General features: G+C 49.3%; 1 protein-coding gene across 1 annotated transcript; it reads left to right on the top strand.

The window, feature by feature from the left end:
- Window positions 1–9,357: 9,357 nt before the first annotated feature.
- Window positions 9,358–18,932, top strand: LOC100443904 (pepsin A-4). The gene is given in 9 exon segments (XM_054524284.1): window positions 9,358–9,670; window positions 10,159–10,321; window positions 12,581–12,698; window positions 13,551–13,669; window positions 14,345–14,544; window positions 15,897–16,013; window positions 17,146–17,290; window positions 17,392–17,490; window positions 18,608–18,932. Coding segments are annotated over 9 exon segments (1,167 nt in total). The 5' UTR covers window positions 9,358–9,614; the 3' UTR covers window positions 18,758–18,932.
- The last annotated feature ends 4,806 nt before the right edge of the window (window positions 18,933–23,738 follow it).

Genomic DNA, 23,738 nt, shown 5'->3' with positions numbered 1-23,738 from the left:
GCCTAAGTCTTTCCAGCCACCTCCCGGGAAGATCTGGCCTCCGTCCTGTGCCCACTTTAGATGTATCTAATTCTCCTGACTGTTCTTCCCAGGGGAATGTGGAGGTCTTGGCCCTGTTCCCTGTCCTACCAATAACGTAGAATAAAAACATAACCTACTGAAACAGGTTTTGTGGAGCTGCTTCTCTTTGCTCGTCTTTTTCCTTCACATCACTGGGGATACAACGCCAGGGCAGGGATGAAAATGACCACATCCACTTGGATGGCACCCAACATACTGACCCCAGCAGCGGACACTTCATGATGGAACCAGAAAGACAGAGGGGCTTCAGGGGGTTGTGCTGGAAGCATCATAAAAAGACCTGGGGGCCAAAAATGCTGGGCTCATTGTCTTCTCATAGAAAGGACACTGAGAGCTGAGATCATACCATTGTACTCCAGCCTGGGCGACACAGAGCGACTACAGCTCAAAAAAAAAAAAAAAATAGGGCACTGAAGCACTTAGTTGAGGGAGTCAACTTCTTACTTCTCCCAAAGCCAATGAGAGATCATGAGAAGGCTGGGCACAGTGGCCCACGCCTGTAATCCCAGCACTTTGGGAGGCTGAGGCGGACAGGTCACCTGAGGTCAGGAGTTTGAGACCAGCCTGGCCAACATGGTGAAACCCTGTGTCTAATAAATATACAAAAATGAGATGGGTGTGTTGGTGCACGCCTATAATCCCAGCTACTCGGGAGGCTGAGGCAAGAGAATCGCTTGAACCTGGAAGGCAGACGTTGCAGTGAGCTGAGATCACACCATTGCACTCTAGCCTGGGCGACAGAGCAAGTCTCCATCTCAAAAAAAAAAAAAAAAAAAAAAAATAGAGATCATGAGGAAAGGCAAGCAATCAGGAGAGTCAGGAGAGGTAGACACTAATGGTGATGTCCCTAAGTAGATAGGACAGGGCAGTGTTGTCTGCAAGACATGGACAGAAGTGGAAGAAGCTGACACCCCACAGTCTTCCAGGATGATCTTGTGATTCGCTGCCTACCAAGACTAACAGTTAATCTCCCCAAGGTCCCAGGCAGAAAACACTGAACCCGTCTGTTTCCCCATCTGTAACCAAAGAGAATGGTGTTCCACTTCCCTGAGCAGAGGTTGTGAGACGGAGAATTAAGCATGTTCATTAGCATATATGCCCTAGAAAGGCAAAGAGAAAACGGAGCAGTTTCTCAGACTGGGCTTGGTAGAAAATGTTCAATGGAAAACACCGTTTCAAAATAAGTATAGAACATGCTACATTCTAGGCCCTTCCCCAGGGTTCACCAGCTACAGTTCCCAATCAAAGGCTCTGACAAGTCCTGCTGCAAAGTCATCTGTTTCATTTTAACTCAGCTGAGCTTCATCCCAGACTCTCTCTTACTAGTAAGTCTATTACAGCCCTGGGCTCCTCCGCATGCACGCTGGGAAAATTCCCATAGCTCCTGCTTCTGGTGACAGCCAACCCAGGCTATCTGCTGAAGACACAGGCCCAAAGGCTGGAGCTGGGCTCTAGGAAGGGCGGGAGTGAGCTCCAACACCCAGTCTCCCCAGGGTCACTCTCACCCTCCCAAGCCCATTTTCCATAGCTGAATAAACTTTAGGAAACATAAATTTCATCTCATCCCTTGCTTGCTTTAAACTCTTAATGCCTTCTTGCCATTGCCGTTGGAATAAAACAGAAAATCTTTCACATAGTTCCAGGTCCTGTGTGCTCCTTTCCCTCCAAACCTTCCCTGCTTCACGCTGATCCCGTTACCGTGAGCTCCGTCCACCCTGGCCTCCCACGGCCACAATAGTCCAAGTGCTTTCCCATCTCCAGACTTTGCACATGCTGTTCCCTTTGCCTGGGTTGCTTTTCCCTTTTTCTTGACTTGCTAACACCTAGCATCTGCAGATGTGGCTTAAATGTCACTTCCTGGCTGGATGCAGTGACTCACGCCTAGAATCCCAGCACTTTGGGAGTCCGAAGTGGGCAGATTAACTGAGGTCAGGAATTCGAGATCAGCCAGGCCAACATGGTGAAACCCCATCTCTACTAAAAAAATACAACAAATTAGCTGGGCGTGGTGGCAGGCTCCTTTAATCCCAGCTACTCAGGAGGCTGAGGCAGGAGAATCGCTTGAACCCAGGAGGCAGAAGTTGCAGTGAGCTGAGATTGCTCCATTGTATTCCAGCCTGGGCAACAAGAGCGAAACTCCACCTCAAAAAAAAAGTCACTTCCCTGTAAAAGTGATCAGCCCTCCCTCACCACTCTCTCAGAGAGCCTGGGCCCACCTTTCCCTCATGGTACTTGGCGCTACCTGTAACCATGCATTTCAGTGTTTAGGATTCATAAGGGCAGGGATGGTGATCGTTTTGTTTAGGGTGGAAGCCCAAGCAACAAGACCAGGGCTTGGCACATACTAGGAGGTCAATAAATATTTGCTGAATGAGTGATTAGAGAAGACTTTTTAAAAGGAAACATCTCAGATAGGATGAGAGTATGAGAGTGGGGATATGGTTTGACAAAGGCCACGTGAATAACAACAGGTGGGTCAGCTGCCACCCCCACCAACATTCCATCCTGGTCATATTGTGTCATGGGATAAGCAGGTGGATTTCTCAAGTTTCTGGGAAGGAATTTCACCCTGTCCTGGCTTCTTTGCTGGATTTGTTTTTCTGACATTTCCCATGTACCTACTTTGAAGCCAGGCAGTGTACTAGGCTCAGGGGACACAGGCAGGTCTTCCTGGATACTATCTGTTCTCCTGCGCCTGGCCCTATCCTTCCTTCCTCCCCCATCTCAACCCCAGCAGCCACAGCTCAGCCTCTCTCTCCCAGCACCTCTTCGATTCCCACCCTGGGATTCCTGAACCCAATCAGAATCTAAAGAGGTTCCTCAACAGAAAGATCATTTGACCAGAAAGCCCTGCGCCAACATATCTGATTTCATCCTCCCTATGTTGCTGCACAAGACAAGATGAATTCACAATCCTTTGCTGCAGTCTCAGGCCTCTGCTCCATGCATCTTCCTCGAAGGGCCTTGGGGGTCTAAGCACAGCTCCTTCCATCCTTTTCATTCACACTCGTCCAGGAGTGTTATTTTAATCTCACAGGTCTCCTGCCCCATCCATCCTCACCTGTCCCAAATGATCACTCCACACACTGCTGGTGGGAGTGTAAACTGGCACCACCCTAAGAAGCATGATGTGGCTGTATCTATCAAAATTAAAAATGCATATGCCGGCCGGGCCCGGTGGCTCACGTAATCCTCACACCTGTAATCCCAGCACTTTGGGAGGCCAAGGCAGGTGGATCACCTAAGGTGAGGAGTTTGAGAACAGCCAGGCCAACATGGTGGAACCTCATCTCCACTAAAAATACAAAATGAGCCGGGCGTGTTGACACATGTCTGTAATTCCAGGCTACTTGGGACGCTGAGCCAGGAGAATCTCTTGAACCCGGGAGGTGGAGGTTGCAGTGAGCCGACATGGCGCAATTCACTTCAGCCCGGGCGACAGAGCGAGATTCTGTCTCCAAAAAAAACAAGGAATGATAAATGTTCAAGATGATAAATATGCTAATTACACTGATCTGATCACTAAACATTATATGTACAGAAACATCCCTATGTACCCATAAATATGTACAATTATTACATGTCAATTCAAAAGAAAAGAGCCAGGCACAGTAGCTCATGGTGTAATCCCAGCACTTGGGAAGGCCAAGGCAGGAGGACTGCTTCAGGCCAAGAGTTCAAGAACAGCCTGAGCAACATAGCAAGACTTCATTTCTATCGTTTTTAACAAATAAATAAAAAGGAAAAGAAAGAAGATGTGTATATAAGAGAACATTCATAAAGCACTGTTTCTAAGAACTCCACACTAGAAGCTACCCAAATGCCTATGAACTGAAAAAGAGAAAATAACGGGTATATTGATGCAGTGGAATAATACACAGCAATGAAAATGACTGAGTAACAACTCCACACGACGCCATTTGTGGATGCCTCTCCTAAACATGATTTTGAGCAAAGAATCGCAATGCAAACTAAAGTGCTTGTTAATTGGTACTATTTAGCAAAAGTAGAAAAACAGGTGAAATGAATCTTTGCTGTTTGGAAATCAGAGTACTGATGCGCTTGGTTTGGCACTAGGATAGTGACTGTGAAGAGCCTGCAGTGGGGTCCGGGGGTACCTGACATGCCCTTTTGCTGGGTCTGGGTTGTGGTTACATGTGTGTGCTTGGTTTGTGAAAATTCATCAAGCTGTTTCTTATGATATGCACCTTTCTGTGTGCATACCATATTTTGAGAAAAGTTTTAAAACGATAATGTAGATTTATAAAAATCACTTGTAAAATACAGGACCACGATTTTTCTTTCAAAAGTGGGTTCAGGTTGCAGATAGAGTAGCACAGAAGAAGTGAGCTGGGCCCATCAAAGCGGGTTGCTTGCAAAACAACATGTGCCATATCTTGTGGTCCTATACTTGTAAGTAAATCAATACATTCATTTACTATGGCAATGGTGGTTAGTTCTGGGTAGTTGGGTTATAAGTCATTTTTAAAACTGTATTTACTTATAAATAATCTACAGTGATCATGTATTACTTCTATAATTGAGCCAAAAAAGTTATCATAAATTTAACTTTTAAAACCTGCACGCATCTCTGGAGAAGCAGCCCAGTTCTGGGACTGGGGAGTGGAAAACACAATGTTCTCTTCGGCGTTGGAAGATCATGTCCCTGGGGTGAGACCTTGATTGAAAGCTGCTAGGGGACCAGCCGCCCCAATGCCTATCACACCAGCTTGATAACACTTATCATGCTTAAGTGCTCCATCTCAGCCTTGCTATGATTGGGTTCCTTAGATCTCATTCCATTGCTTGAGTTGATTGGTTCATGGAACATTTCTGAACACCTGTGCCATTGGCAAGGGCTGCCCTGCATCGGAGACACTGTTACCAGTGCCCCTGAAAGCCAGGCACTACCATACTGAGTGCCAGGCAGGGCTAATGGCAAAGCAAACGTTGTTGTCTAATCTTTCTGCTGGGCCAGTCTGGTACAATGAGATGATGTGGCTTCCTTGCTGGCAGCCACGGATCAGCCCTGGCTGAAAAATCAGATCTCATGGGAGCACGTGGTTGCAGAATCAGGATTCCCTTTTCTATCCCAAGGGTTCCTCCAGTAAAGAGGGCTACGTGGAATGGCTTCTCCAAGTGCCTCTGGGATGGAGGATGCAGCCTTCATGGAATGTTCACGTCACACACTAACCCATGAACAGAAACCAGGTGGATGTACTTGGTCACATAGTCTGGCCAGGGACCAGAGCCTCCTGAGACCCAGGTTCAGGTCCCATCTGTGCCATTACTTAGTTATGTGAACCTGCACTGATCACTTAACCCCTCTGAGCTACATCAGTTGGGAAAAAGTGGGGGTTATAGTACAATAATTCTTTTTTAAAACAACTCAAAGCATTCAGAAAAGCACAAATAGGCACACAAATGTAAGCACTGCTATGTTGAGGGAGGTTTGCAGATGACCTGACCAACAATGTCACCTTCTCCCTTTTCAGATCACTCACATTGCCTGAGCAGAAAACCACCTAGCAGAGCACTGAAATGGTCCCAAAACAGGGAAGAGCAAGAGGCAATCAGGTGGATCTTTTTCGAGTTATCAACGAGGTTTCCAGTCCTGTTTTCTATTGCTGATGACAAGTTAACACACATTGAATGACTTACAACAACTCACATTGACTATCTCACAGTTTCTGTGGGTCAGAAATCCAGGCTCACTTCAGCTGAGGCCTCTGTCAGTCAGGGATGCCAGCCTGGTCTGTGGTCTCATCTGAGGCTCAACTGGAGAAGGATCTGCTTCCATGCTCACATGCTTGCTGGCAGGATTCAGTTACTTGCAGATTGTCACACTGAAGGCTTGAGTTCCTTGTTGGCTGTCAGCTGGAGGCCACCATTTGTTCCTTCCCCTTGGGCCTCGTTATAGGGCAGCTTTCTTTATCAGAGCCAGCAAGGCGAAGAGTCTATACAGAGAGTGTGCTAGCAAGACACAAGCTACGGGCCTGTATAATGTCATCACAAAAGCGACATCCCATCTACTTTGCTGTGTCCTGTTGGTTAGAAGCAAGTCCTGCCTACACAAAAGGGGAGGGGATTATACAGGGGTGTGAACACCAGCAGCATGAATAATTGGGGGCCATCCTAGAGTCTCTCTGCCATACCCCTGAATTGGTGTCAGCAAGCATGCCAGCGTCCCTCAGTGTGCTAAAATCTGTAATGTGGAGAAACATTATCATCTTCACCAATCCGAGAGTTTCCCCTCAATGTGATCCTAATATCCATCCAGGTGGAAAGAAAGAGCCCCTTCCACACCAGTTTTCCCTTCAACTGAACACAAATGCACCAAAGGCATGGCCTAGTCCTACCATGCTCAGGGATGTACCCTCAGCAGCTACAGCATCCCTGCACGGTACACAGCAAGTGCACAATAAGGCATTTGAATGAATGTGTAAAGGGGCTTGCAGGTTTCTGCCTGGGGAATCTTCCTTCTGCTTCCCAAATATACTTCTCCTCTGCTCAAAATTCCCATGTGGGCCCCAGACAAGCTGTGCCCCAAAATCAGTGCCCATCCTTGGGATCCAAGCTCCCTCCCTTCCATCTGGTGGCAGCCTTGAGTGAGGGGATTCCATCTGATGCCCCCAGAACTTAGGCAGCATCTTCAGGACCATCAGGTTCTTCACATGAGTGCTAGGATCAACCCATACTTAGGTGATGGATACTCCAAATACCCTGACTTCATCATTACTCTTTCTATGCATGTAACAGAATATCACATGTACCCAAAAAATATGTAAAATATTATGTATCCATAAAGAGAGAGAGGGCCAGGTGCAGTGTGGTTCACCTTAATCCCAGCACTTTGAGAAGCTGAGGCAAGACGATCGCTTGAGCCCAGGAGTTCCAAACCACCCTGGGCCACGTAGCGAAGCCCTGTCTCTACAGAAAATACAAAAGTTAGCTGGGTGTGGTGGCTCATGCCTTTCGTCCCAGCTACTTGTAGCCTGAGGCCAGAGGACTGATTGAGCGTGGGAGGTTGAGGCTGCAGTAAGCCATGATCACGCCACTACACTCCATCCTGAGTGACAGAATAAGACCCTGTCTCAAAAAAAAAAAAAAGGGAGAGAAGAGGGAGAGAGAGAGAGAGAGGCTTTAGAGGTAGAAAAGAGAGGAAGAGAAGGAGGCAACAGAAGAGGTGAACGTGGAAAATACAAGGGCTAGTCATACTGGAGTGAGATTCACAGTTAAAAAAAAAGAAAAGAAAAGATAAGAAAAGAAAATGGGCCCAGGATAAACATTTGGGACACAAAGATGTCAACTAACAGGGGAGTCTGAAATGTCAATGTGTTTTCTACTAACCACTACTGTCCCTGAACTTATCAACACTGCCCACTCCTGAATACTCACCTGGAGGCACTGGGGGAAACTTGGAGCTGTTTTAGAACCTGTGGCTCTCACGGCTGGACAGTCTGAGGATGCCTCATGGGATGTGATTTCAGAACGAGACCCTGAGACAGGGCTTCCTATCCACATCATGACCTCCCCCCTCCCCTGTCTTCCTCCCCAGCAATTTCTGCATCAGAGTTTTCACTCTACTTTGTGCACTGAATCAAAGCTCACAAAGTGGAGGATCCATTGGGTTGGTAAGCATCCTCTTTCTTTTTTCTTTTTTTTTTTTGTTTGTTTGTTTGTTTGAGACTGAGTCCAGCTCTGTCACCCAGGCTGGAGTGCAGTGGCAAGATCTCGGCTCATTGCAACTGTGTCCCGAATTGGTTCCTTCCGGTGGGTTCTTGGTCTCGCTGATTTCAAGAATGAAGCCGCGGACCCTTGCAGTGAGTGTTACAGTTCTTCAAGATGGTGTGTCCAGAGTTTGTTCCTTCAGATGATCAGATGTGTCCAGAGTTTCTTCCTTCTGGTGGGTTCGTGGTCTTGTTGGCTTCAGGAGTGAAGCTGCAGACCTTTGTGGTGAGTGTAAAGGCTGGTGCATACTGGTGCATTTACAAACGCTTCAGCTAGACACAGAGTGCTGATTGGTGCATTTACAAGCCTTTAGCTAGACACAGACTGCTGGTTGGTGCATTTACAATCCTTTAGCTAGACACAAAAGTTCTCCAAGTCCCTAATCGACTCAGAAACCCAGACGGCTTCACCTCTCACAACCTCTGCCTCCTGGGTTCAAGCGATTCTCCTGCCTTAGCCTCCCCAGTAGCTGGGATTACAGGCGCCCACCACCATGCCCAGCTAACTTTTCTACTTTTAGTAGAGATGGGGTTTCACTGTGCTGGCCAGGCTGGTCTTAAACTCCCAACCTCAGGTGATTCACCTGCCTCACCCTCCCAAAGTACTGGGATTACAAGCCTGAGCCCGGCCAAGCATCCTCTTTCTAAGTCACTCACCCACGACTATGAATTGTTTGCCCAGATTGCTTCACTCCATTGTAGCTGATTTCAACTCAGTTGTAAGCCTGGAGCGCCTGGAGAAATCAGACCCAGGTGGGATCTCTAAGGTGGAGAGGGTGGGAAAGGAGCAAAAGAAAGAGAAGGGGTGCAGAAAGGGAGGGACACAGATTCCAAAGACATACCTGGCCTGTCTGAAGTTTACCTCCTCCAGGAAGGGAAGGCAGCATTCTCCCGGTGCTCTCTCCCTCCTCCCCCGTGTACCCAGACTCAGCCCAGTTACACCAAAAGCAAACTGCAAGTCCCATAGGCTAGTCAGACGCCCAACAACCCCACACAATGACATTTATGTGGGGAATTGTGTCCTGAGTCCCAAACGACCGACCCCCCATGTGCTGTGGATAAGCAGTGACCACAACCAGTACCACCTATGACTGAGTCGGGGGCTGCTCTCTAAGAACCCCAGCTGCATGCCCACTGGGACAAATCAGGCCACCTGGGGCTCCTTCACATCTGTCCAGTGGTGTGTGAAACGCACTTTTAACCAAATTTGTCGAAATGCTCAGCCTGTAAAGTTTTAACACAGGCCCTTGTCGATGCTTCAGAAATAAGCCTGTGGCAGCGCGAGAGAGCAAAACTCCGTCAGGAAAGAAAGGAAAGAAAGGAAAGGAAGAAAGAAAGAGAGAGAGAGAGAGAAGAGAGAGAGAGAGAAAGAGAGAAAGAAAAAGAAAGAAAGAGAAGGAAAGGAAGGAAAGAAAAGAAAGGAAACAAAGGAAAAGAAAACAAACAAGCCTCAAGGTCATTGCTTAGAAAGAAAAAGAAAGAAAAAGAAAAGAAAAGAAAAGAAAAAAGCCTCCAGGTCATTGCTCCTCTCTCTCTCTCTGCGGGTCCACCCCCATGGCACCCTTCCCCCTCCCCATGGCACAAGGTTACAATGGAAAGTGCCTCAGCTGGAAAGGTCTCAGAATGTGGCTCAGGGCAGAGACAATCTTATCAGGAGCTTTTCTGTTTGGGATCAAGGGAACCGGTGACTTTCCGAGGCCGATAAGGTGGGACCCAAGCTGTATATAAGGGGCAGCTCATGCTGCTGCTCTGCACCTTCCTCCCGTCTTGCCTTCTCCCTCGAGTTGGGATCCGGAAACAACCATGAAGTGGCTGCTGCTGCTGGGTCTGGTGGCGCTCTCTGAGTGCATCATGTACAAGTGAGTCCGGGTGGCGTGGGAGTGAAGATGCTGCCTCTCACATCACCTTTCTTTCCTCCCGTGTCTTCCTTCTTCCCTTTTTTCTCTCTCTCTCTCTTTGGCTGTCTCCATCCCCGTTTTCTGCCTCTCTCTCTGCCCTTTTGGGAGGCAGCCCTGCAGACATGGTTAAAACTCGGGCCCAGCCTGAATCTGGTTCCCAGCTCCAGCCCTAGTCAGCTTAACTTCTTTGCATTATTGTGCAGAAGTGGGAGCTTCTCCCTTCCTTCCATCTTCGTCTCTTAGATCAGCTGGTTAAGAGTCCAGCCTGGGTTTGGTTCCCAGCTCCACCACTAGTCAGCTTAACTTCTTTGCATTATTGGGCAGAAGTGGGGGCGTCTCCCTTCCTTCCTTCTTCCTCTCTTAGACCAGCTTCCCTTCCCTTCTGGGGCTGCCACAGCACCCGCTGTGCAGAATCCTTGCCTAATTCCTCTTCCTTCTCCAAACCACAGGGTCCCCCTCATCAGAAAGAAGTCCTTGAGGCGCACCCTGTCCGAGCGTGGCCTGCTGAAGGACTTCCTGAAGAAGCACAACCTCAACCCAGCCAGAAAGTACTTCCCCCAGTGGGAGGCTCCCACCCTGGTAGATGAACAGCCCCTGGAGAACTACCTGGATGTGAGTGTGTGGGCAAGTGGTGGGGTCAACTCTGCGGAATTGGCCGGCAGGAAAGAGGGTGTCCCAGGGGTCTTGGAGGACGGGCCTGGGCTCTGAGGCTCCAGGCAGTGACCCAGAGTCTGCCCCCTAGATGTCAGGGGCCCAGGGCAGGCAGGAAAGCTCACAGTCAAAGCTGTTGTTCTTTTGTTCATTCATTCATTCGTTCACTCCTTCATGCAATGTTAATTTCTTCTGAGCGCCTCCTTATATGTCAGGGCCTGTGCTGGGCTCAGGGGGAGACAGCGGTGACCAAACTCATAGCCTAGGAGACAAACACAGTAATCAAGGAATCTCGCAAACCAATGAAAAGAACAGGCAGCAGGAGGACTACAGAGTGAAGGTGTCACACTGCGAGAGTCTGCCACTTGGGCAGGGAGCCTCCCTGGAGCCATGCAGGAAGAGCGGGAGTTTCCAAGAGAACAAGACAGAACTCCGCAGAGCCTGATCCCTTGTGCCAAACCCTGTAGCAGGCAGGAGCACAGTGCGTTTGAAGGGGAGCCGAGAGGGAGGGAAGAAGGGTGCTGCAGACTGAGGCCCGAGGAGCCGAGGGGTGGACTGAGAGAGGCTCCATCCTAACTGCCTCTGGTATATCTTAAACAGGGGGGTGACAAGATCAGATCCGAGTTTCAGAAAGATCACCCTGACTTTCTTATTTGAGACCGAATAACAAACACCCTGCCCTCCCACAGATATTGTATGTCCCCTCTGTGCCTGGCACAGGACACAGGGCACAAAGCAGTGATGCCCGTGGTTCAGAGACTGGCCTCTGCCGTCCAGCAGACCTGGTGCAAATGTGGGTCCTAGTGCCTCTAAGCCACAGGACCTTGGACAAGTCATTTAAATACTCTGAGCCTGTTTCTTGGTCTGGAAAACAGAACCACTAATATCTAGCATCAGAGATTATTGCCAGGAATTAACACAATCATGTTTTCTGGAGTACTTAGCATGGGGTCTGGGGGGCCCTTGGTAAGAGGCTTGGTTAGCGCATTTATTTAGTTCACAAATATTTAACAAATATTGGTACCTCTCTATGTGCCAGAGGCTATGCAAGTTGCCAAAATGATGGTGAATAACCAAAGTTCCTGGAGCTTATACTCTAAAGGGGATGATAAATAAACAACCATGTAAGATAATTTCAGGTAATTATGCGGGCCATGACAAATTAATTAATTGGACTATGGGGAAAAAGAAGATAGAGAGGGGGCAAATTTAGATAAAGTGGTCACGGAAGGTCTGTTGGCAGAGGGGACATTTGACTAGAGATTCAAATGATTGATTTTTGAAAAAAGGATCAGCCAAGGAAAGTTCTAGAATAAACATTTTCCTGGCATAAGAATAGCTTGTGCAAAGGCGCTAGGGTAGGAGTGACTAGTCATCACCAAAGAACAGCAAGCAGACCAGTGTGGCGGGAACAGAGCCGGCAAGGCAGACAAATGCTGCCATTAAGAAAATACTGTTTGGTTGGCTGAGGCGGGTGGATAACTTGAGGTCACGAGTTCCAGACCAGCCTGACAACATGGTGAAACCCCGTCTCTACTAAAAATACAAAAATTAGCCGGGCGTGATGGCACACACCTGTAATCTCAGCTACTTGGGAGGCTGAGGCAGGAGAATCACTGGAACCCAGGAGGCGGAGGATGCAGTGAGCCAAGATTGCACCACTGCACTCCAGCCTGGACAACAGAGCGAGACCTGTCTCAAAAAAAAAAAAAAAAGAATAAAAATACTGGCAATGCCCTTTCTTGCAACTTGCTGTACACATCTAGATGTAGAAATAAGAAAACTGGACAGGTTTCCATCTTTAGGTGGTTTGCTTAGCTTCTGATACACAATTTAAGGCACAAGCACTTAAGCTGTCACTTGCCCGGTGCTAGAAGTTTCCACCCCCATTCTCCGAGAACATGCGCTGTAAGGATGGGAAGACTGTGACAGACAAGACAACAGCTGAAGAGGGAACAGCAGATTGTTAAGTGCTTGTAGTGCTTAGCAGAGAGCAGAGGGTAAATTGGGGAAGCAATCAGGGAAGACTTGAAGGAGGAAGGGACGCCACGGCTGGGCTTTGAAGGATGAAGGCAGTGGCTGGGAAGAGAAAGACAAGAACTGTGAGGAACGAAGGAAAAGATGGAGAGGCGGACTGAGGAGATGACCCAGAAACAGCCCCTAGGGAGGCCCCAAAACAGAGTCCCCGGTCCATGAACTGCCCTGTCCTCGCCTCCGCAGGTGGAGTACTTCGGCACTATCGGCATCGGAACTCCTGCCCAGGATTTCACGGTCATCTTTGACACCGGCTCCTCCAACCTGTGGGTGCCCTCAGTCTACTGCTCCAGTCTCGCCTGCAGTAAGTGCCCAGCCCGCCCTACCCCACTCTCGCTCCCCAGCACCAGCCGACCCTGTGGAACCCTGGACACCCACGGGGTTCAGACAGCTCCCACCTCAAGCCTGCTGGAGCCACTCAACAGGCATTTATTGAGCACCTACTATGTGCCAAGCACTGGGCTCAGGGAGTAAAGGGATGAGTGATATGATCCCCGCGGTCAAAGACTACACAGTCCGAGGGCAGAGAGAAGCTCTCCTAAATAACCACAGCCTGGGAGAGGAAGTATGGGGGGCCCAAAGCAAGACGGGGCCAAAGGGCTGTAGAATAGCCCACCAGGAAAGAGTCCAGTGCGTGTGAGAAAATGGCTCCAAAGCCTGGCTAGAACATGCCGGAGGTCAGTGTTGAGCTCGTTTAAAAAAAAAAAAAAATCATAGGTTTGCTAATGAAAGAGAGTTTGTCTTTGGAAGTCATGAACAATGTGTGTTGCAGGTTCCTTCCTCTTCTAGTGTTTTCACCTGAGTTTTAATGAAGATGAGGTGCCTGTGGCATCATCCACATCATAATAGCAGCACTGGCCGGGAGCTAGACAGTGAAAGTGCTCATCACTGGGCAGCTACAGGTCTGCTCCCCTAAATGTTGGCCTGGAGGGGTCCCCAGGAGGCCCTGGGGACCTGTCGTCAGTGAATGGTCCCAGTAGTTCAACAAGACAGGACAGGACCTGGGGTCTCTTGGGCTCCGAGGGTCTAGGGGGAAAGGTCACTGCTCACCTCGAGAGCCCCTGCCAGGGCCAGGAAACCCCATCCCAGGAAGACATCCCAGCCCATGACCTTCACCCAGCTCTGACAGACTGACAATCACCGCTTGTCCTTGCAGCCAACCACAACCGCTTCAACCCGGAGGATTCCTCCACCTACCAATCCACCAGCGAGACAGTCTCCATCGCCTATGGCACCGGCAGCATGACAGGCATCCTCGGATACGACACTGTCCAGGTGGGCACCTGCAGGCTGCCGCTGCATCCCCCCATCAGGCACACCCAAAATAAGCTTATTCCAGCAAGATGAGTCTTGGTGAACACAAAAGTAACCTGATTGGGGGTGCAGGGTCGGGGAGAAGCAGCAGAGATGTCACAGACATTGCTAGCTTGGGTGGCAGTCAGTAAAAGGGTGGGATGCCAGGAGCCATAAGCCAGCCTCAGCTCCACACAAGCAGAAACTTATGGAGTGTGGGGAGTCTCAATAAAGGCTCAATTCTCTACTAGCACCTCCTCTTCTTCCTTCTTCTCCCGACATGCAGCACCCCAAGTCATGAAGTCTCCACAAGCCCTCCCTGCTACTTGCGGGGCATGGCAGGCGTCAAAGGCCTAGGGTCTAGGGTCTGCTTTGCATTTGTTCATCAGAAACACAAACACCCAGTGACCATCTGTTCTCCAGCAAAATCTCACCCTGAGTCATAGACTGTGGCCATCTGGAGAGCAGCTGCCATGGTTACCTCCAGCAGAGGAATGAGCATTCCAGGAGACAGTCCCTCTCCTGTCCTTCCAGGCTGATACCCTGGAAGCCAAGTCCCGCATGAGATGAACCAGGGTGGCTCTGGGCCTCAGGCTGGCACCCAGAGCTCAGTGAACATGACCTGATGGTGAACATCATCTCGGTTTCCCCACCCAGGTTGGAGGCATCTCTGACACCAATCAGATCTTCGGCCTGAGCGAGACCGAACCCGGCTCCTTCCTGTATTATGCTCCCTTTGACGGCATCCTGGGGCTGGCCTACCCCAGCATTTCCTCCTCTGGGGCCACACCCGTCTTTGACAACATCTGGAACCAGGGCCTAGTTTCTCAGGACCTCTTCTCTGTCTACCTCAGCGCGTAAGTTGAGTGGAGAGGGGCCTCCTCCCACCTCCCCCTCCAGACGTCACAGTGTTCTGGCTCAGCAGGAGCTGTCCAAGGCTGGCTGCGATGGAGAGGGTCTTGGGAAGCAAGGGATTTGGAAAGTCAATGTCTGAGGCTGGAGAAATGTGTCTTTGGAGAGTAATAGTGCCAAGTCTGTCTCTGACGGGCCATGTGCGCTCCATCTTATTTTACCAGCATCTTTGTCCCCTTGATGTGCACAACTCAAATATCATCAGCCATTTACCCCTCAGTGCCGGTTCCCTCATCCTTGGCCCCCAAAGATGCCATTTAAAGTGAATACACTTGGTCAGGCGTGGTGGCTCATGCCTGTAATCCCAGCACTTTGCGAGTCTGAGACGGGAGGATCACCTGAAGTCAGGAATTCAAGACGGGGTTTCACCATGATAGCCAGGATAGTCTCGATCTCCTGACCGCCTCGGCCTCCCAAAGTGCTGCGATTACAGGCGTGAGCCACCGTGCCTGGCCCTGGATGATTAATTTCTTATTGCCGTCGACATTTGCTTCCGCATCTAACCTGAAACTGCAGAGATTTAGAAAATGAATATTGCAATAACAAGGACTCCTGCAATTTACAACAGGAAGGCTCTTTGTCATGTGTTCCTCTTGGCCAGTTAATGTTCGAGGTGGCTCTGAAACATCATCTGCCTCTGTGAGCACTTAAATATTTCATGTGGGGCCACTGTATCTCCCCAGCCAGATCTGAGTTTCTCGATCTGGGCACTGTTAACATTTCAGACCCGCATACGTCCCTGCCGCCAGGGACTGTCCCGTGCACAGTAGGATGTTTGGCAGCATCCCCAGCCTCCACCCATGAGATGCCGGCAGCATCTCCTAACCTCACCCAATCATGACAATCCAAAATGTCTCCAGACAGTCCCCTGGGGGCAAAACTGCTCCCACCAAAGAACCAGTGGCCTCCACCATCAAGTCTTTAAGAGCCGACACTGTCACACACTCACTTCCCTGGGGTCCCCATGGCAACTAGAGTGGGTACCATAGTGGAAACCATACACTCAACCTATAAGGCCTGTGTTCTTCCAAACGTAGTTCCACCACTCCCCCGCTGTGTGACCTTGGGCAGGTGGCCTCAGCCTCCCTCAGGATCAGTGTCCTCATGGTAAGTGGAAATAACAGTGACAGTGCCCACTGCATGGGCCCTGGCCTAAGAGGAAAAGAAACCACATGGTCACACCCCAGGACAGCCCTGGAAAGTGCCCAATCAAGGGTAGCTCTCACGAGGCAACAGCAGATGGTCACACAAATGGACGAACAAAAAAATTCATGTCTTCTCCCCTCACTTTCCATAGCGATGACCAGAGTGGCAGCGTGGTGATATTTGGTGGCATTGACTCTTCTTACTACACTGGAAGTCTGAACTGGGTGCCTGTTACTGTCGAGGGTTACTAGCAGATCACCGTGGACAGGTGAGACTGCCATGGATGGGCAGCATCCAGGCCTGGGCCCCAGATCCCATTTCCTTATGGATTCATAGCTAAGCAGCTTTCCAGAATCCCCCCAGGAACAGCTGGCAAAGGGGGACACACTCCAGGGGGAAGGTGGAAGTTGGCCAAGCCAAAGAGACCCCTAGAAAGACACCTCCCTGAGGGAGGAGGGAAGAGCTGTCTGGGAAGCCGAGACTCTGCAAGGGTGAGATAGCCACTGTCCTCCTAGTCACGGAGGCAGGACCATACACCAGCATCCCTGGGGAGAGCGGGGGACCCACCTGTTCACTCATCTCACAATTTAAGGGGCCTGTGAACCAGCACATGCTCCTCCCACTCAAGGAAACATGTCACTTTCAGTCTAGAAGTGGGCCAAAATGGCTAAGAAATTGTCTCAAGTCACTTCGTTCCACCCTCCCCTTCAGGGCCTCCCTGGTCTGCCTTGCAGCTTCATTTCCGCGCTGTTCTTCCCCCAGCTGGCCTGCTAGGGTGCCCAGTTGTGTGGGTTTTCCCAAGAATGAACAATTTCCCAGGACAGAGACTTTCAGTACTAAAACTGGGACCAGCCCAGGCAAACCAGGACGCATGGATCACCTTATGTCTGCCCAGCCATGCTAAAATTTCACCATTTCCTCCAACTCCTGCCCCAGCCCTCTGGTCTCTGTCCCTCCCCGCATACCATCCCCTGATGATGTCCTCCTTCTCTCTTCATCTGCCTGGCATCCCCGGATGTCTGTTCCCCTGGCTGCTCCCCTTCACCACCTCTCACCCTGGACCCTGTTTTTGTTCCCTGCCACATGCCTGGCTGCTCATCTTGCCCTTCTGCCAACGTAACTTATCTTGCTAGCTAGGCTTGGAGCTCCCTGCAGCCTGGAACTGTGAGGCTGTCTTGTTTAGCTTGGCGTTTCCCATGCCTGGCAGAGAGTAGGCACTTGTGAAATATTTGTAGGGTAAATGAATGCGGGATGAATGAGTGCGTGAACGAGAGAAACAGAAATTTCACGTATTGGCCAATGGATGGGTGAGGAAGAATGTCTGGGTTCACCTCCTGGTTCCTCCTTGGAGAGAAGTACCCCTGAGGGCTCAGGGACCTTAACTTGCTTCTCACCCTCAGCATCACCATGAACGGAGAGGCCATCGCCTGCGCTGAGGGCTGCCAGGCCATTGTTGACACTGGCACCTCTCTGCTGACCGGCCCGACCAGCCCCATTGCCAACATCCAGAGCGACATCGGAGCCAGCGAGAACTCAGATGGCGACGTGAGTCCAGCCCTGACTGCTCTGTTCTACACTCAAGTAGTGGGTGTGCCAGGCAGAAGGGATGAAAACCCTTCTAACTTTTCCACCCTCACTCTTTCCAGATGGTGGTCAGCTGCTCAGCCATCAGCAGCCTGCCCGACATCGTCTTCACCATCAATGGAGTCCAGTACCCCCTGCCACCCAGTGCCTACATCCTGCAGGTGAGGGGGTTCTGGACCAACCACTAGAGGGGTTCACACAGAATGTGGCCACACAGTCCCCCTCTGCAGAGGGAAAGTGCACTTCCACGAGCTGAAGCCAACAGGCAGAAGCAGACGAACATCTGCCCTAGACAGCCTCCAGAGAAAAAGAATATATTAAAAACAAATGCAGGAATAAGAACTCGGATACAGCCCCCTAAGGGAACAAGTGATGTAAAAGTTAATCGAGTGAAAATAGGATTCTATTTGGACCCCTGGGTCCAAGTCCTGGGTCTGAATCACCAGCCCATTGATTCTGAGCAAACTACAGCTCATCTCACCCTTAGTTTTCTCATCCAAAAAGTAGAGATGGCAGCTTTCCCCACGCTCAGAGTGCAGTTAGGTTAACCAAGTGAGACTGATCACATCAGAGCTACCAAGGGTTGGGCAAATGGAAATCCTAATTTCCATAGGCTGGGGCTTCCCACACTTCTACCATCTCTATCAAGTAGCAAATCTTTAGCTATACGAGCCACAAGAAAACTCTTTCCCTTCTGTTATTATAACGTCAGGTGGAAAACTAATTTTGCCAGTGGACTCATGTTACTCAACAAGAAGCACTGATGCCTGGGCTCCCCCACCGATTCTGATTACATTAGGAGAGGGAAAGGCCTGAGCAATGGGATGGGGCTGCGGGGGTTCAAAGCTCCCCAGGTGATGTGCAGACAAGGTCGAAGCACAGTGACTTACTGAGGCAAGAGGGCTAGTAGCTCATCCGCTTTGCCCCTGACCAGATCAGAATAACAATGAGAAAAGGCTGTGGCAGCAGGGTTTTCAAACTCCTTCCTAGCAGCTGAATTCTCCCTAAGCCCCTTAGCACCGATGCTGATGTCAGGGTTCCTGTGCCTGCCAGAAACACCAGATAATGGCCAGTAATGCGTAGAAACCAGTCGTTCAGTGGACTGCTTCTGCAGGCCGACTCCAGGCCAAGAACAGCCGAGTCCCTGGACACTGAGCCAGGAAGCTCCTCCTTGCACGTGCCTTGCAGCTGGACCAGGGCGCCCTGGATGTTTATCACCCAGCAACTATCACTACTGAATCGGTGTCCCAGCTCCACTTTTATTCTCCTTTTCTCCAGAGCGAGGGGAGCTGCATCAGTGGCTTCCAGGGCATGAACGTCCCCACCGAATCTGGAGAGCTTTGGATCCTGGGTGATGTCTTCATCCGCCAGTACTTTACTGTCTTCGACAGGGCAAACAACCAGGTCGGCCTGGCTCCCGTGGCTTAAGCCTAAGTCTTTCCAGCCACCTCCCGGGAAGATCTGGCCTCCGTCCTGTGCCCACTTTAGATGTATCTAATTCTCCTGACTGTTCTTCCCAGGGGAGTGTGGAGGTCTTGGCCCTGTTCCCTGTCCTACCAATAACGTAGAATAAAAACATAACCTACTGAAACAGGTTTTGTGGAGCTGCTTCTCTTTGCTCGTCTTTTTCCTTCACATCACTGGGGATACAACGCCAGGGCAGGGATGAAAATGACCACATCCACTTGGATGGCACCCAACATAGTGACCCCAGCAGTGGACACTTCATGATGGAACCAGGAAGACAGAGGGGCTTCAGGGGGTTGTGCTGGAAGCATCATAAAAAGACCTGGGCACCAAAAATGCTGGGCTCATTGTCTTCTCATAGAAAGGACACTGAGAGCTGAGATCATACCATTGTACTCCAGCCTGGGCGACACAGAGCGACTACGGCTCAAAAAAAAAAATAGGGCACTGAAGCTCTTAGTTGAGGGAGTCAACTTCTTACTTCTCCCAAAGCCAATAAGAGATCATGAGAAGGCTGGACACAGTGGCTCACGCCTGTAATCCCAGCACTTTGGGAGGCTGAGTCGGACAGGTCACCTGAGGTCAGGAGTTTGAGATCGGCATGACCAATACGGGGAAACCCTGTCTCTATTAAAAATGCAAAAATTAGCTGGGCGTGGTGGTGCATGCCTGTACTCCCAGCTACTCGGGAGGCTGAGGCAGGAGAATCACTTGAATGTGTAAGGCAGAGGTTGCAGCGAGCTGAGATTGCACCATTGCACTCTAGCCTGGGCGACAGAGCAAGACTCCATCTCAAAAAAAAAAAAAAAAAAATAGAGATCATGAGGAAAGGCAAGCAATCAGGAGAGTCAGGAGAGGTAGACACTAATGGTGATGTCCCTAAGTAGATAGAACAGGGCAGTGTTGTCTGCAAGACATGGACAGGAGAAGTGGAAGAAGCTGACACCCCACAGTCTTCCAGGATGATCTTGTGATTCGCTGGCTACCAAGACTAACAGTTAATCTCCCCAAGGTCCCAGGCATAAAACACCGAACTCATCTGTTTCCCCATCTGTAACCAAAGAGAATGGTGTTCCACTTCCCTGAGCAGAGGTTGTGAGACAGAGAATTAAGCATGTTCATTAGCATATATGCCCTAGAAAGGCAAAGAGAAAACGGAGCAGTTTCTCAGACTGGGCTTGGTAGAAAATGTTCAATGGAAAACACCGTTTCAAAATAAGTATAGAATATGCTACATTCTAGGCCCTTCCCCAGGGTTCAACAGCTACAGTTCCCAATCAAAGGCTCTGACAAGTCCTACTGCAAAGTCATCTGTTTCATTTTAACTCAGCTGAGCTTCATCTCAGACTCTCTCTTACTAGTAAGTCTATTACAGCCCTGGGCTCCTCGGCATGCATGCTGGGAAAATTCCCATAGCTCCTGCTTCTGGTGACAGCCAACCCAGGCTATCTGCTGAAGACACAGGCCCAAAGGCTGGAGCTGGGCTCTAGGAAGGGCGGGGGTGAGCTCCAACACCCAGTCTCCCCAGGGTCACTCTCACCCTCCCAAGCCCATTTTCCATAGCTGAATAAACTTTATGAAACGTAAATTTCATCTCATCCCTTGCTTGCTTTAAACTCTTAATGCCTTCTTGCCATTGCCGTTGGAATAAAACAGAAAATCTTTCACATAGTTCCAGGTCCTGTATGCTCCTTTCCCTCCAAACCTTCCCTGCTTCACGCTGATCCCGTTACCGTGAGCTCCGTCCACCCTGGCCTCCCACGGCCACAATAGTCCAAGTGCTTTCCCATCTCCAGACTTTGCACATGCTGTTCCCTTTGCCTGGGTTGCTTTTCCCTTTTTCTTGACTTGCTAACACCTAGCATCTGCACACGTGGCTTAAATGTCACTTCCTGGCTGGATGCAGTGACTCACGCCTAGAATCCCAGCACTTTGGGAGTCCGAAGTGGGCAGATTAACTGAGGTCAGGAATTCGAGATCAGCCCAGCCAACATGGTGAAACTCCATCTGTACTAAAAAAAAAATACAACAAATTAGCTGGGCGTGGTGGTGGGCTCCTTTAATCCCAGCTACTCAGGAGGTTGAGGCAGGAGAATTGCTTGAACCCAGGAGGCAGAAGTTGCAGTGAGCTGAGATTGCTCCATTGTATTCCAGCCTGGGCAACAAGAGCGAAACTCCACCTCAAAAAAAAAGTCACTTCCCTGTAAAAGTGATCAGCCCTCCCTCACCACTCTCTCAGAGAGCCTGGGCCCACAGAGAGCCTTTTCCCTCATGGTACTTGGCACTACCTGTAACCATGCATTTCAGTGTTTAAGATTCACAAGGGCAGGGATGGTGATCGTTTTAATTAGGTTTGAAGCCCAAGCAGCAACAGCAGGGCTTGGCACACACTAGGAGGTCAATAAATATTTGCTGAATGAGTGATTAGAGAAGACTTTTTAAAAGGAAACATCTCAGATAGGATGAAAATATGACAGTGGGGATATGGTTTGACAAAGGCCACATGAATAACAACAGATGGGTCAGCTGCCACCCCCACCAACATTCCATCCTGGTCATATTGTGTCATGGGATAAGCAGGTGGATTTCTCAAGTTTCTGGGAAGGAATTTCACCCTGTCCTGGCTTCTTTGCTGGATTTGTTTTTCTGACATTTCCCATGTACCTACTTTGAAGCTAGGCAGTGTGCTAGGCTTCACGGATACAGGCAGGTCTTCCTGGATCCTATCTGTTCTCCTGCGCCTGGCCCCATCCTTCCTTCCTCCCCCATCTCAACCCCAGCAGCCACAGCTCAGCCTCTCTCTCCCAGCACCTCTTCCATTCCCACCCTGGGATTCCTGAACCCAGTCAGAATCTAAAGAGGTTCCTTATCAGACAGATCATTTGACCAGAAAGCCCTGCGCCAACATATCTGATTTCATCCTCCCTATGTTGCTGCACAAGACAAGATGAATTCACAATCCTTTGCTGCAGTCTCAGGCCTCTGCTTCATGCATCTTCCTCGAAGGGCCTTGGGGGTCTAAGCACAGCTCCTTCCATCCTTTTCATTCACACTCATCCAGGAGTGTTATTTTAATCTCACAGGTCTCCTGCCCCATCCATCCTCACCTGTCCCAAATGATCACTCCACACACTGCTGGTGGGAGTATAAACTGGCACCACCCTAAGAAGCATGATGTGGCTGTATCTATCAAAATTAAAAATGCATATGCCGGCCGGGCCCGGTGGCTCACGTAATCCTCACACCTGTAATCCCAGCACTTTGGGAGGCCAAGGCAGATGGATCACCTAAGGTGAGGAGTTTGAGAACAGCCAGGCCAACATGGTGGAACCTCATCTCCACTAAAAATTCAAAATGAGCCGGGCGTGTTGACACGTGTCTCTAATTCCCAGCTACTTGCGACGCTGAGCCAGGAGAATCTCTTGAACCCGGGAGGTGGAGGTTGCAGTGAGCCGACATGGTGCCATTTCACTTCAGCCCGGGCGACAGAGCGAGATTCTGTCTCCAAAAAACACAAAAGAATGATAAATGTTCAAGATGATAAATATGCTAACTACTCTGATCTGATCACTAAACATTACATGTACAGAAACATCCCTATGTATCCATAATTATGTACAATTATTACATGTCAATTCAAAAGAAAAGAGCCAGGGACAGTAACTCATGGTGTAATCCCAGCACTTGGGAAGGCCAAGGCAGGAGGACTGCTTCAGGCCAAGAGTTCAAGAACAGCCTGAGCAACATAGCAAGACTTCATTTCTATCGTTTTTAATAAATAAATAAAAGGAAAAGAAAGAAGATGTGTATATAAGAGAACATTCATAAAGCACTGTTCCTAAGAACTCCACACTGGAAGCTACCCAAATGCCTATGAACTGAAAAAGAGAAAATAACGGGTATATTGATGCAGTGGAATAATACACAGCAATGAAAATGACTGAGTAACAACTCCACACGACGCCATTTGTGGATGCCTCTCCTAAACATGATATTGAGCAAAGAAGCGCAATGCAAACTAAAGTGCTTGTTATTTGGTACTATTTAGCAAAAGTAGAAAAACAGGTGAAATGAATCTTTGCTGTTTGGAAATCAGAGTACTGATACGCTTGGTTTGGCACTAGGATAGTGACTGCAAAGAGCCCGCGGTGGGGTCCGGGGGTACCTGACATGCCCTTTTGCTGGGTCTGGGTTGTGGTTACATGTGTGTGCTTGGTTTGTGAAAATTCACCAAGCTGTTTCTTATGATATGCACCTTTCTGTGTGCATACCATATTTTGAGAAAAGTTTTAAAACGATAATGTAGATTTATAAAAATCACTTGTAAAATACAGGACCACGATTTTTCTTTCAAAAGCGGGTTCAGGTTGCAGATCGAGTAGCACAGAAGAAGTGAGCTGGGCCCATCAAAGCGGGTTGCTTGCAAAACAACATGTGCCATATCTTGTGGTCCTATACTCGTAAGTAAATCAATACATTCCTTTACTATGGCAATGGTGGTTAGTTCTGGGTAGTTGGGTTATAAGTCATTTTTAGAATTGTATTTACTTATAAGTAATCTACAGTGATCATGTATTACTTCTATAATTGAGCCAAAAAAGTTATCATAAATTTGACTTTTAAAACCTGCACGCATCTCTGGAGAAGCAGCCCAGTTCTGGGACTGGGGAGTGGAAAACACAATGTTCTCTTTGGCGTACGAAGATCATGTCCCCGGGGTGAGACCTTGATTGAAAGCTGCTAGGGGACCAGCCGCCCCAATGCCTATCACACCAGCTTGATAACACTTATCATGCTTAAGTGCTCCATCTCAGCCTTGCTATGATTGGGTTCCTTAGATCTCATTCCATTGCTTGAGTTGATTGGTTCATGGAACATTTCTGAACACCTGTGCCATTGGCAAGGGCCGCCCTGCATCGGAGACACTGCTACCAGTGCCCCT

The sequence above is a fragment of the Pongo abelii genome, chromosome 9, assembly GCF_028885655.2.
Source record: "Pongo abelii isolate AG06213 chromosome 9, NHGRI_mPonAbe1-v2.0_pri, whole genome shotgun sequence".
Classification (NCBI taxonomy): domain Eukaryota; kingdom Metazoa; phylum Chordata; class Mammalia; order Primates; family Hominidae; genus Pongo; species Pongo abelii.
Note: the sequence above shows the minus strand (reverse complement) of the source record. Positions and strands in the feature narration are given on the sequence as shown.